At 40.2% G+C, this 14,956-nt stretch overlaps 1 protein-coding gene across 1 annotated transcript; it reads left to right on the top strand.

Annotated features, from left to right (window-relative positions):
- Nucleotides 1-1,496: 1,496 nt before the first annotated feature.
- Nucleotides 1,497-5,497, top strand: crip1 (cysteine-rich protein 1). Its single transcript, XM_085143986.1, has 5 exons — nt 1,497-1,666; nt 4,349-4,443; nt 4,633-4,690; nt 5,049-5,093; nt 5,243-5,497. Exons 1-4 carry the CDS (start codon nt 1,627-1,629, stop codon nt 5,087-5,089), a joined length of 234 nt encoding a protein of 77 aa, XP_085000112.1. The 5' UTR covers nt 1,497-1,626; the 3' UTR covers nt 5,090-5,093; nt 5,243-5,497.
- Nucleotides 5,498-14,956: the final 9,459 nt, after the last annotated feature.

The raw sequence follows: 14,956 nt of genomic DNA, 5'->3' as shown, positions 1-14,956 counted from the left end.
ATTGCTACTTATCTTTACATCCATGTGTTTTTGGATTACTTCAGATAAGCTTGCAGCTTGAGTGGAAAACGTTTCAATTTCACCAATTAATTCAATACTTTTAATCCATTTTCTGTTTCTTCTGTTTCTGTTCTGTTTACATGCTCTTTTCTCAGAGATTTAACCCCTTGATTATAATTGTTTTTGGTTAATTTGGAGATTTGTCTGCCTTTGAGTCTTACCATAGTCAAAGGAAAAGTTTTTTTGAGGTATGATATGGGTCAGGGTGTCAAACTTAAGGCCCAGATGCCAGAATCAGTCCAGTAGAGACTCTAATCCGGCACATTGCATGATTCTGAAAAACTTGACAGAGCGCATAAATTTTGGACATTTCGGACAGCATCTGAAGCTGGGTAGAAGTTTAGCGATGGAGTAGGGCACTGAAGTAGCTGCCTTTTGGAGCAGCCTAGTCAGAGCCCAAAGCTTAGTCTGAAAGGGGCTAACCTCAAAAGAACCAGACATCAGATCTGCAGATAAGAGCTGATCTTTAGTGTCTAGAAATTGTTTGTTTTTTTTCACTGTGACCAAGCATTCACTTCCTTTTTCTAATGTTTTTCAAAGTTTAATCACTGTCTACATTTAAAGCATGTAATTATTTTTTGTGTTGTTAGCTTAAGCACATTGTGTTTGACTCTACTTGTGACTCAGATGGCACTTATTTGCGCAGAGTAATTCCAAAGAGAACATACATACGTTTTATAATGGCCACAGAAAACCTGCACTCCTGAATACACAAAGCTCTTCGTGCACAGGTGTGTGCACCTTGACTTGGATTATACATCATGTGGATTAACTTGCCAGCCAGCAGTGAATAGCCATGTGTCAAACAGATCGATGATGATGACAATGAGGAGGCCCCTTTTACCCTCCTTTTAGAGAAGGAGCTCAGGTGTGGGAGATTTCTCAGGATAACATTTTGTTGATACTTAGTTTCTTTCTTATAGGAGTTACAAGTCACACAATCATTGTTTTTAAAGTTTTTAAATGAGGGAGATGAGAGATTAAGTGGACACGAAGATTTAAATATGAACAGAAGATTTTCTGGGGATGAATAATTCAGCGTGTTTTTAAAATAATTCAGTTATGGTATGAAATGCTACACTCTAATTAACTGATCGCTCATTAGTTTAAGGAGAAGAGAACAGCAATGTAACATGATTATATTTATTTAATTATACAACATTAAAACAGAGCAACTTTTGATCGATTTCTTCATGTGACCTTGAAAAGAAGAAATGCTCAATTTGCAGCTCACAATCAGGGACAAAGCAAAACCTTGTTTTATAACAAGCGCAAAAAGAAATGCACTTTATGTGCAAATCATTCTTTAATTTCGGTTCCTCATGTCATGTGCTCTGCACGTACACGTCTCTTCAACACAACGTGGTTGAGGCCTCTCCCACTGCAGGAAAAAAAACAGTCGAACTATTTCCTCTGCGCTATAAATGCAGCACGGAGCGCGGCAACATCTGCACTTTAGGGCAGGCGTGGTCAGTCAGAGCTAACAGGTGGGCCGGTGACAGCTGCAGGAAACTTTATCAAGACTTTGCTCTCTCCTCCAGACTATCACTCACAGCTGCAACAAAAATGCCGAAGTGCCCAAAGTGCGAGAAGGAAGTTTACTTCGGTAAGATCTGAGTTCTCTATTACAATTTTACTCGTGTACTAACACTGTGAGAAGCATCCGGGACTTTCTAGTTTTTAAAAACTGGTGGCTTTTTTGTACAAAGGACGATACAGGAAACCAAGAGTCTGACAGACTGACTGAGACGCATGCCTTTCACTTGCATATTAGACGGGGGGGGGGGGGATAGTAAACCTGTATATAATGCTTTCCTGGTGTATATTAATAACCTGCTACTAAGTTTAGAAAATAAGAAATGGTGCATGTTTTGTATTTTTTGGAGGAGTTTAGCATTAAAAAAGCAGTTAAATTGCTCAAAAATACGCAATTTACAGGAAGTCAAAGTATGCACGAAGTAGGATGAATTATTAGATTATTGCTAACACCTGTAATACATAATATTATCTATACTGAATACACTTGAGCTTTGACAGTCACAAATAATAAATTAAATGTAATCAGATAGTTACACAGATAAAAAGCAGTTTTAACAGGTCACTGCACTCTGGAAGCATTCTTGCTGTCAGACTGCTTTAGAGTTTGAGGTCTTTGCTCCTGGTGGAAGTGGTTTGTCCTCCTTAATGAGGGATGAGTTCCGTGAATAATGACTTGCCCGAGGAAACAGGTTTCTCCTCTGCTTAAATACACCCCCGTCTATCTTGTGAGAATGCTATCAAAGCAGGGACCAGTTACAGCATCTGGGGAGGAAAAAGGGGGGCTCGCTCATGTTTATTTGTGTCTTAATCCATTTACCACATTGTCTCCTGCTCAGTAGCGCAACAGATAAATCTTCTCTTGGGGAAGATGTATAGAAGCTGAGGCCAATGCAAAATACAAAGACGAGTCTTTGGACTGTCAGTCAGATGGATGGTCCGTGTGACTTTCCATTCTCCCTGCTCATGGATAAACTCTTCCCTCTTGGCCAATACAAGCAAACCAATTTGTTTTGGCCAGAACAAGCCAGCCAGACATGGCTTATTTTTTTTTTCCTTTTTTTCCCCCAGTTTAGGAAAAGAAAAAGTTTATTTCCAGCCGAAGGAGAAGAAAGCTAGAACAAAGCTTTGCCTTCTTTGTGTGGGCTCACAATCTTCTCGTTGTCTTGAACTGTCTGCACAACTGTCTCACTCCTTTCCACATCAGTGTGCGATTGTCTTTATTGCACTTACTCCCCTCGCATCTTTTTCCATCTCTTTTGCTGCTCTTCTATCTTAACGTCAGCGAGCTCTCAGATGGAAACGATCAGGCTACCGCTGCCTGCCTGAATGATGGAGGTCCAAGTCAAAAGAAAAAAGAAGCAAATACTTTGCTGTTGATGGAAACTTCAGACACTCGTGCTTTGTGCTGCAGGACCGCTGTTGGGAGCAGGGCAGTGTGTTGATTAGGATGTGTAGAGATTGTGCATGCATCTTTAAAGCTTAACATTGAGTCTTGTGTGTTTAATTTACCCACATATAACGGATATTTTTAATAAGCCAGAGCCTCGGCTATGCAGCTAGTTATTTTTTTCTGGACAGAAATAAATGCGGGCTGTTATCTGCTTTCTCATCTAACTCGCTAAATAAGTGTACTTTTATAAACACGTGCAGAAAAAAGTTCTCATAACTCTAAGTGCTTAAAATGCCCTGTTTATTTCTCCTTTTTTAGCATAGCAGCCTGTCCTTGATAATTTGGGAAATGATTTGAAAGTAAAAGTGGGTGAGTCTTCTCTCCCATGGTACGTTTCTCCATTCAGATTTGCATGTTTGTGTATGCTGGACCTGCTCCAACGTGCTGCAGATTCAAAGCTGAGAGCGAACTTCGTTATTCTTCTGTCTGGCTCGCCTAATTTCATGTCATATTATGAGGTAAAATAAATACTGCAGCTGTCGCACAAAACAATAAGACTATCAGATTTATACACGATCAAGGGAGCGTGAATGCGCATCATTATATTCTCTTACATCACTGTCAAGCCACTGTTTGCTCAGCGCATTGGTTTGTTATTTGAAGTTAAGCACGGTCATTGTTTCATGGTCGGACTTTTTTGTCCACCGCATTCAGCTGAAAAATTTTCAATGAGTTGGCCTGAGAGAGAGGCTGACCCCACCCTGCATCCACCATCTGTTGCATAACCTCGTGCCACATCGGGCTATTCTTGGGAACTAAATAGGTCATTTCCTGACATTTTGACAGTTTCATTCTTTCGTGCATCCGCTGTCCTTTCTCACTTTTTAATTTTTAGAAAATCTTGTCTTCAGTTACCCCTATATGGCTCCGAGGTCTCCCTCGCTGAACCTGAGCAGTTTCTTGGCTGCAATTCGACCAATTGTTAGCATGTGACTTGTCTTCTCCATACATGAAACATAGGTCTCTGCTGAGTACGGTTCCCTCCCACTTTTACAGTCCTTATGATGGATCTTTGTGCAGAACAGCCCTGACAATCTGATAAAAACTGGCTATATCAGGGTTTATGAGGGACGCTTCTCAGGGACACTGAGGGCTTCGAGTACCACACCCAACTTTTAAACAGACACTGAATTAATATGTATACCTATTATTAACATACCCCATATGCGCCTCAGATTGTGACCGGCCCAGTAAGTTATCGTGGAAAGCTTCCGTGTCCTCTCCAGATGATACTATGTGTGTTTGTGAGGATAAATTAGAGTCCGCTGTGATTACATTTGATTTTTTTGTGCTTTGCAGCCGAGAAGGTGACATCACTGGGAAAGGACTGGCACAGGCCCTGCCTAAGATGTGAGAAGTGCAGCAAGACTCTTTCACCAGGTTCACACGCAGAGGTGAGATAGTCAAATCACATGAAAATATCCTGCAGTTTCACATCCTGTGTGCACGGTTTTATCACATCTGCATAGCGTTGAAGTGTTTTACTTTACTAAAACCACCTTCTAAATACACTCATAATGCAGACATGCACAGTAACAGCTTTACTGTTTCCAGATGGTTTGACACATGTTTGCCTCTTACAGCATGAAGGCAAGCCTTACTGTAACAAACCCTGCTACGCTGCTCTGTTCGGACCTAAAGGTAAGCGCATTCAGCTCAAATAATCCAGATTACACAATAACTGAACTCGCTCCGACCCCTCTCGAACAGCACAATCAAAAAACTATAAAAGACAGACGCAGTCACCTTTGGTACTGAGACTCAGGAGCTGCGCCCTGATTGGGGATAATGTTTTGCATCTGTGTTGTGTAGACTAGAAATGGTCCTATCGGAGCACACTTATCAGCTGATCACACATGCAGTAAAACATTTAAATGTCTCTTTAAACTCTCAAACCAAATGAAAGGATTTGCTCTGTCTTAGATTCCTGTAATGTTTAACCATTTAACCAATGTTTAATCACTTTTTAAATTTTAATTTCTGTCTTTCTTCCTTCCAGGATTTGGACGCGGTGGAGCTGAGAGCCACACATATAAATAAATAGGTATTCACGTCCATCGTCCTTTCATTCATTTGCTTACATTTGCTCGTCTCCTATAGTCTCCATGCCATTTTCATACACAAAGATAGTAAGCAAATCCCTTTTTGTACTTTGCTCCTTCTAATGTGTGTTTTTCTTGGCGTCTCTGTCAGGTTCAGGGGCCCTGCAGTGAAAATGTTGCCTGGAAACTACATGGAAGAAGCCAGCATGCTCAGAAGTCACAATCAAAACCAGCAAACAAACCGCGCTCTCGTTCAGACACATTTTGTGTGCGTGTTCTTTTATTTTATGAATTTGAACTCTGTCGTCTGATTTTTGCATTCCCATTATATATTATGAAGTGACTGTCCTCTGGTCTCATCTTTTTATTAGGGCGGTCAGTCTGATTAAACACTTTTTAAAATTTGTGTCGCTTCTTTTGTTGGTTTTTTTGCTCATTGACTCTCTGCAAATTTTAATTGATCCTATGCATGGAGATCTAACTAGCTGTTGGAAAATAAGGAGAACATATTGGAATAAAAGCCAGTAACAGTCAGATACAACACACAGCAGTAGTTATTGCGCGATGATAAACTTTTGTTTGGATTAGAAGATCTTCATCAGCAGGCGGAGCTGTCCAATTGTGATGAGCTTGTGTATTTTTCCTCGCACTTCTCACTCTAAATGATATCGTTTTAAAAATGTGTGACAGAAAACACAAGACGAGTGGGAACTCGATGGCATGAAAGGTCTATTTCTGGACCCACAAAACTTGCTAATCCACAGGATGACACATTAAAGAGAGATTTGTTATCAACATTCTCCCAACCTATGATGTAAAGCCTTACCCACAGCTAAAAATAAATGCCCACTGCAGTGCAGATGCACTGATTACCAGGTCAAGCCAAGAAGAATAACCCATCAGCCTCCTGTTTTCGTTCCGTTTTATGATAATGGAAGATAATGTGAGTTATGACTTCATCCCAGCAGCATTAATGTTTCCATTTTAGTAGCTGGCTTTTGAAAGGAATCGACACCTGAACCTTGACCAGGCTGCTGGTTAGATGGGCGGTTCGAGTCTTTGCAGCTCGCCGCACATTTCCGCTTGGTTTCCAGAGTTTTGCCCTTGAAAAGCAGAGCAGCCACCATCGTCTCTCTCCCTCTGCCATCGCAGCAGGACGGTTGCTGTGGCAACAGACACAAATAAGCCACAACAGATGAGCAGTGTGTCCGTCAGTCTGGCTGTCACCCTTTTTGTCTTAAACAAAGAGGCTCGCTGTCAGGGGAAAATCTCGAGCAAGGCCTCAGACACTCAGGCAGCTGATGAAGGCATGCAGAGGATGTTTGGCAATCAAGTCATTTATTTCTGCTTCTCCTCCAAACTGGCTGCGACACACGGTGTAAAAACAGCCTGCTCATACATGCTGAAGGTTCTGTCTAAGCGCTTGTTATTTTCCAGTTAAACTGCATGATAGTGAGACATTATCAGGGATTGATTGCAATCTAGTATGATATAAACATCCGTATTTCTATGAAGAAGACCAGCTGAACCATAAAATGTTTAGTTTTCAGAGTTGCCCCCTTCAGGGTATTAAAAGAAAATAAGTTTTATGGAATTAGCTTTTCAGACCCAGAAGCTACAGTAGGCCGATCTTTTATTTACAGTCTTGTACTGCACTTAGCAAGCTTGACCATGCTGACAAACTACAAACCCAGTTTTAAATAAGTTGAGATGATGTGTGACGATACAGACACCATTTAAAGAAAAAAGTTGCATATTTTTTTAATTTGATGGCAGCTGCATGTCTTGTAAAAGTTGGTACAGAGCCATGTTTACCACTGTGTAGGATCTCCTCTTCTTTTAAAAAACATGCCGTAAACCTGAGGAGTCCAGCTGCTGGACGTCTGGGAGAGGAATGTGTTCCTATATTTGTCTTGTCTAGGATTCTAGTTGCTCAACACTCCTGCGTCTTCTTTTGTCGCAAGTTTTGCATCATGATGCAACAAATCTTTGCAACATTTAAAGACTACAGGCAGGTCGGTTTAGCACCTGTATTCCTCTACTATGAAGCCATGCTGTTGTAATAGATGATAAATGCAGTTTATTATTGTTGTGCTGAAATATGCAAAACCTTCCCTGAAAAAGATTTATCTGAATTTGAACATATGTTGCTCTAAAACCACCAAACTCGAATTAACAGATGTAAATTTATTCTGAAATTGTCCTGAACTAGATGCCCGTATCAGTACCGGTTAAGAATTTCCCACCAGTGCATCCGTTGTGCATACAGCAGTAAACATCCGCTATTACACAGTCAATATCCAGAAAAAAGGGAGAAAAAGGGAATCAGACATTATTAGAAACAATATTTAAACAAATCAATAAAAATATGAAGCACTTACAAGCCAGATATGCCTCAGTAAAGTCCAATAATGATAATGAAGGTACAGTAGAAAAGAATTGATCAAAAGCTTAGGCAGAAACTTTTTATTTTAATCAAGCCAATCTATTTAACGCTTATGGATGTTTACAAGTATAAAGCAGTGAAAACGTGCTTCATTTCTGCATTGGAAGACTAAATGATCTGATTGAGGGGAAAAGAAAGTCGAAGCAGGTTCCCTGCATTTGAATAACTTTATTTGGAAGTTACGAATAAGTAGGGTTACTTTTCTTTGAATTGGTATAGTGGGGTGCTGTGCATCTAAATGCCTCCTGTGATGATAATAATAGCTACCACTGTGGCTTCAAACATTTCCCTCTCAGCTTTCTGCACAGGAAATACCACATCTTTGTGGTTGTGATGCCCTCAGATGTTTGTGTGAAATCTGCAGCTTTAGTTAAGTTTATAGCTTCATGGTAAACAGCTTTTAGTGCCTGAAATGTGACCATAAGCATTGTCAAAAACAAAAGAACATGCATCAAATGCAGTCAGTGATGAGCAGACTTATTCCTGGCTCCCAGCGGCACATATATGATTCATGTGGTTGAGGCCTAATTTATTAAAGTGCGAATAATTTTGCTGATCATAAAGAAAGCATAGTGCAGGCAGTACACATTCACTAATGCTGACTTACACAGCACTTAAAGTGAAGGGCTTCCAGGTTTTTGTTTTTTTTTTCTGTCACGGTGGAAACCAGGGTAATTTGCCAACACAGACCCACTGTGTCAGCATGAAAAAGAAAATTGGACCCATGAACCTTTTAAAGACTGGAAAATAATTGTCTCACAGTTGTAATAGCTCATGCACACACAGACCTGGGAATGCCGCTAGAAAGATGGACTAATTCTTGGAAAAGATCCAGTTGTTGTGAACGGGATCCGCAGCAGTTGACAGCATGAAAAGGAAGGATAAAATAAAACATGTTAATACAAATAAAACACATAATTGCCATTCTTCTAGTTTAATTTAAATTATTACTAAACATGAACAGCACATAAAATTAATTACAAGCTCCACAGCAGGTTCTAACTTCTAAATGTTTATTAAAATCTTCTTGAAATTTTATTGACTTTGGCGACCCCTGGTGGCAGTGCAAAACGCTGCACGTTGACCTGTCCCTGTTTAAAAAGCTGGAGGCGATTTGAAGGCCATTTTTTATGATTGGTGGAGCACAAAATCAGAAGGTGAGGTCATGGCAAGGATCTGTAGCATCCTGTCATCCACCTGAAAAAGCAGGAATAGATGACTGACAGCAAAAAGTGTAGCAACACTTTATTTGTGGTTGAAATCAAAGTGCAGAGGCAACAACATTAAAACAAGACATGACCAGAGATGTTTGTGCTAAAAAATATCTGGAAACCTTAAAAATCATGATTCTTGTCATATCTGTAATAAACTTCATGGCTTTCTTCGTAATGTGTTGTTGAACTATGTTACTCTGGAGTTTGGCTCGGTTGTCTGAGTGAAATGTAAATAAAAACGGAAAAGCAGTGTCTTGCAGATCTCACAAACCCAGCATATCAAATGTTTAAACTGAAAAAATGTTGAATTTTAAGAAACATATAAGGTCATTATGAAACTGATGGAACAGGGCCATGTTTACCACAGTGTAGCATCCCCCTCTTCCCAACAGTCTGTAAACATCTGGGAACTGAAGAGACCAGCTGCTGGACTTTGGGGAGAGAAATATTGTCCTATTTTTGTTTTGATATAAGATTCTAGCTGCTCAAGAGTCCTGGGTGTTCTTTGTTGTATTTTTCATTTTGTGATGCTGTGACTGACAGGTCTGGACTGCAGGCAGTGCGGTTAAGCATTCAGATTCTACTATGAAGCCATCCTGCTGCACAGGACAGTTTCAACTTTGCCTCAGTCCTTTTAAAATAAGATTTGGCCAAGAGAAGATGGGAGTGTTTCTGGGTCTTATTTACATATGGCTTCTTCTTTGCATGATAGAGCTTTAACCTGCATTTATGGATGACTGAGTGAAGTTCATTGATAATTTTAATGGGCTCCTTGCACACAGAGATTTCTCCAGATTCTCTGAATTCTTTGATGATCTTATATACTGTAGATGATGATATATTCTAAGTCTTTTCCTAGTATTTACTTCTGAGACCCTCCCTTTGATGTGCTCTTTTTATGCGCAAAAAGAACATTTTACCACTTAAACTCATTAGTTGTGAAATCTTATAGCTTTTTGAATGTTTTTTGTGTTCTTTTGTGAATAAAACATACGTTTATGAGATTTGCAGAGAAATGCATTCTGCTTTTATTTACATTTCATACAGCTTCTCAGCTTTTTTGGAATTTTGTACATTACTTGACTAAATCCAGCCTCCGGTTTCTAGAAGGGGGTTTAAAAAGGACAATGCGTGAGAGCAGGGACTGAAGAACAGGAGGGATATTTTACATCCTTGAGCTTAACAGTGAATCTGTATCAGATGTGTGAGGCTATGGAAATCATAATCTGGAGCGCACCAGTTTATACATAGGCCTATGCCTCTGGCAGCACGCTAATATTCCTCCAACATTACATCAATTTTTCCTACAGGACTGGTCTGCTAAGAAATTAGAAGGTGTGTTTGTGAAAATATTCCTTACACCCACACCGGCCTGTGAACATGTGGTAGAATGTCCAGCCTGCCGTCAGCTGCTAAACCTGTTAGTGGGATGTTTTAAAAGACAAAAAATGAGAACAGGAAATCAACTGTATACTTTTCACTCACTTAAAAACTGACCCTTGCAGGTAATTACTAATAACTGTTAGGAGTTTAAATGAGTTGTTCACTTTTTCCCCTCCGTTAGAAAGAGGGATTTCTCTTGCTCTAATGGCAGTAGTTCAGTCAAGGTTAGCAATTTTCAACAAAGCAATTTTCCTAATTGCTTCCAAGTTTAAATATGATACTGCAAAGATGGCTAAAAATGACTAAAGTTTCAATCATAGGAGAAAAAACCCTCCTGCAAAAGGAGCTCAAAGGAGCTAAGATAATTATCGACTCCTTTAGGCCTCTGATTATTTAAACACAGCAATATAAGATTTGGAAATAACCTTTGACTGAACTACTTACAACTAATCTCTGTGTAAACAGATGGAAAAATACCACTTTCATATTTGTCCAGCTACAGCCAGCCGTCAGTTTGTATAGCTCAGCATAAAAACTGAGGCCTTCAACTTCAAACATGCACCACACAACAGGAAGTCCCCTGCTTCAAACTCCATTTGGTGTATAAGTGAGGAAGCTAGCTTCATTTCAACAACGAAAAGGCTATTTCAACACTTTTAATGTATTGTTCATCTTCATTGTTTTTCACTTAAGTCTCTCTGTTTAAGCCCCGTGATAGACTCACAACCTGTCTACGCTAGCAGCTAAGATGCTAAATTTGATAAGTCTAAAAAGTATATGGATTTTTTTTTCGAAAGGTGTTCCCATCATTTTCTTCCTCTACCTCATGTAGAAAAAAATTTTCTGTTATTTAAAATTATTTAATTTAACTTCTTTGAGGTGTGTTGCAGTCGCAGTATTGCTTTGGACATAGCTAGGCTAGCAGTTTCCCCATGTTTACAGTCTTCATGCTAAGCTATGCTAAACAGCTCCTGATTGTAATTTAACAAATTAGTGTATTTCCCAAAATATTGAGCCACTGTTTTCAAAGATCAATTTTCAAGCTTCCCAAATCCTCTAAAAGTATTGAAAGGTTGACTAAATGTGGAGCAGACATTCTTGCATTGGCTTTAGTAGTAGTAGCAGTAGCAGCAGCAGCAGTAGTAGCACGGTAGGGAAAGGCTGCACTACTTAAAAAGCCAAAAAACTTCTTGCCTTTTTTATTTTTATCAGTTACCAGCATTTCAAGGAAGGTCAAGAAAAATTTGACCTTGAGTGAAATAAACAGCAAACTATTGTTTGTTATTAGCCTTATTAATGCCACCTAATTTTCCTCATTTTTTTAAGTGGTCACCTGTAAACACTCCAGTTGGACAGTATCACAATCCTCCACACTCCCATTATCATTTTTGAACTGGCTTTGGCAAAATAAAATCCGGTGTGGGGAGTTTGTAAAATGAGTCTTGCACAAATCGGGTAAATCAGGGTCATCTCTATCCCCGGTGAGGATCCCAAAGCAGCCTGTTGGCTGTATATGTTAATTTAGAAGTTCAGTTTTCCTTTAAATGACTGTGTAGCAGGAGAATAGCTGGAACAGCTATTGTGAGAAGAATCTGGTCCTTACTTCTGTTACTGATTATTGATGTCTTTCTCAGATACTCTCCCAGTCTTCATCTACACCTCTTTCACCCCTTGATCCCTTTCTTTCTACCTTTCCCCTCTTAATTTCTTTTTTCCATTATGCCGCCTCTCCTATTTTTGTCTTCCCGCCTTCCCCCTCCTCCTTCCCCTGGTACATTATTCCTCTCTTCCCTCTATCCGCCCTCTCATCTTGTTTACAGGGATTGGGCTGGAGTTGATTAGTGCTGCTGGATGTATCTGTTACCGCTGCAGTGCTCTGTCTCAGCAGATGTGTATAAATAGACCCTCTGGCGTTGTAATTGCTAATAAGGATCCAGTGTGTGTATGTGTGTGCAGAAACGATGAACCGCTGCCATGAACGCTTGTATGGGAGCCAGCTCCCCAAAAACCACACAGAGAGGGGATAAGTCGGCCTCTCCAAGCCCACGAGAAAGCCTCTGCTCTAAGGTAGTTAATGAGACGGGAAGGCCTCCGAGCCTGGGCTTGGATGTTTGGGAAAATAATAAAAAATCTTGTTTTTTTCCATGTGTGTAAGCCAAATTAACGAGTTTAGCAAGCATTCCTCTCTGTTAATATGACTTCAGGTAGTTTCAGTAACAAGGGGCTCCTTATAAGAATGAAATTCAACTGTATTTTAGTCTGTTTCACACTCTTTGCACCCTCCCCTCCTTCTGTTTAGGAACGACTTGAGAAAATAAACCATTTCCGACTGTGGTGAAACAATGCCATTAATCATTTACAACAATAAACGGGGATTGGAATAAAAGGCCACGGATGTGGTTCTGTGAGGCTGCACTAATCAGCATCCTATCACCACGTCCAGCATCTTAATTTAGCACATTAGTATGCAAACCTTTGCTAATTACGCCCGAATGCAACAATATGCACAGCTGCTTGTGAGGTGGTCAGGCGTTCCCCTCCCGCCCCACCTTGGGGCATCGCAGAGCAGCCTTTCTGTGACTCTGTGCAACCAACAGTTCACACCCACCTCATTCCATAATTATTAGCCATCTGTACAGCGGTGAGATGGAAGCCAGGGTTTGAATGCAATTTATTTTGTCACTTTTTTGTGCTTAGTGAGTGCAACCAGATGAGAAATGCCTGAAAACACGTTCCAGTGTTCTAATAAGTGATTATTAAATCTGGAGGATCAGAAAGCTATAAGGTACAATAAAATAAGAGCTGGTGGAAATATATTTTGCAAAACCTTTGAGATGAGAGATGCACAGAGAGATAGCTGAGGGGTATATAAATGTCTGCCACAAAATCTGCTTCAGTCAGTCAAAATGTTGCTGAGATGTTTCATGTTTGAAATGGATGGATATCTTGAAAACCTTTCATTGTCTGGACAAAAAAAACAAAACAGATTAAACTTAAATCAATGAACCCTTTATACTCTCTGTTGTAACCTTGAACTTTTCAGCAAATGTTTGGAAACATTTGTCAGATTTTAGGTGCTACATTTAGGTGGCAGATCCGTCCAGGATTTGGCAGGATCTGGACATCAGGCTGAGAGTCCTCATATCACACCTCCTGCTGGGCTTGGCTCTGATGGCCAGGCACGGAAAGTAATATATCGGGTTTGAGCAACAAAAAAAAAAAAAAAAAAAATCCCCACATTCATTTCCTCTCTCTCTAACTCCCACACACACACTTGTTCACACACACTCAGGGAGAGCACCTGGCTGCATTTGTCAGGTTTCTCTTGACACATGTTGTCTGAGCCTCAGGGAGGGATTTGGACTGTAGGAGAGGTGTTATAAATAACCTCTAGTCTCTCTTTGTTGATGTGATGGATGCTCTGCAATACCGGCGCTGATACAAGTTATCATTAAGTTGCAGGAATGTCTTAGAAGTGTTTTTAGGTGCAAAAGATGAGTGCAATTTTTCAAACTCAACCAACGCTCAGAGATGGATGTGATGGAGGTGTTGTGCAATTTTCTGATTCAGTGTTTGCAAAGCTTTCCCCGCCCTGATCTGTAATTTTCTCCAGCTGTAAGATAGGCAGATAAAGTTTTGTGATCAGGATGCCTGTTTCCCTCCTTGGCTCCCACTCCTCCTATTTGTCTTCCTCCTCCACCTCCTCCGCCTTCTCCTCCCACGGGTTGGAATGAACAAAAAGAGAACGAGAGGACACATCTGAACAGCATGCTGTTCTTGTTTGCCTTTCCCAGATTGCCCTGCTGCTAGTGGGAGTATTCAGTTTCCCTCATCACTTTATCTCCACTGTCAGCTCCTACAGTTATCTCTTAAACATCCTACACAGTCACAGCCATATAGACCCAAGCATCATTGTTACAAAGGCTCAGGTTTTTACAAGTTTCATGCTCTAACCTACGCATGAATTGCATGTATTACACACTTTTGTTTTCACTCTAATCTCACCGATAAGAGCAGGAACTTTATCTTTAAGAGCATAACCTCACAATGAGGATGATGTAATGTTTATCTATGTATTTGTCTACATATATATAGATACATAGCTAGATAGATATCAGGAAACTGGGCTAGACTAAAAGACTAGAACAGATGGATAGTCTCTGAAAGCTATATCCTGAAGAAATGGGAATAAATCCAGCAAAGACCTGAGAGATGCAGCTGATTGATCTACTGTTCGTTGAAGCCTCAGCAGAAATTGTCTCAGTGGAAGGGTGGTGGTCAAGAAACCATTTTTTAAGGAAGAGAAAGAGGAAAGGCTGTAGGCAGTACAGTTATGGTCTAACTGTACTGGAAACCAGCAGAAACAGGACTGAGGAGCGATGAACCCAAATGAGAAACTTTTGGTTTCTCTTATATATGGAGATCTTTAAGAGATTAAACTGTGTCGAAGAAGAAAGACGGTCATACCAAATATGAACAAACTGTTTTTGTCTGATTTCCTGTATTTCCATGAATATTTAAATATGTTGGAATAAATTGCTGCACTGACTTGCTTGTCATGCCCCATATTTATGATACCAAATAGCGTACAGCTATATGGTTAAATATGACATAAGCCAATCAGATTTGATTAAGGCATCACAGAACAGCCTGGCTCTGGGCACAGAACAGCTTCCTCCTCCTTTCCTCTGCCTGAATGAACCACTGCAGCAATGCTGCCCCCTTGTGTGCTGGCTGTGAAGTAATGCAAACAACAGCAACTGTCACTGTTAGAACTTTATCAGGTCTGGTTTGGTGTAGTGATCGTGGGGGGTGAAAAAAG

The sequence above is a fragment of the Neolamprologus multifasciatus genome, chromosome 19 (genome assembly GCF_963576455.1).
Source record: "Neolamprologus multifasciatus chromosome 19, fNeoMul1.2, whole genome shotgun sequence".
Lineage (NCBI taxonomy): Eukaryota > Metazoa > Chordata > Actinopteri > Cichliformes > Cichlidae > Neolamprologus > Neolamprologus multifasciatus.
Note: the sequence above shows the minus strand (reverse complement) of the source record. Positions and strands in the feature narration are given on the sequence as shown.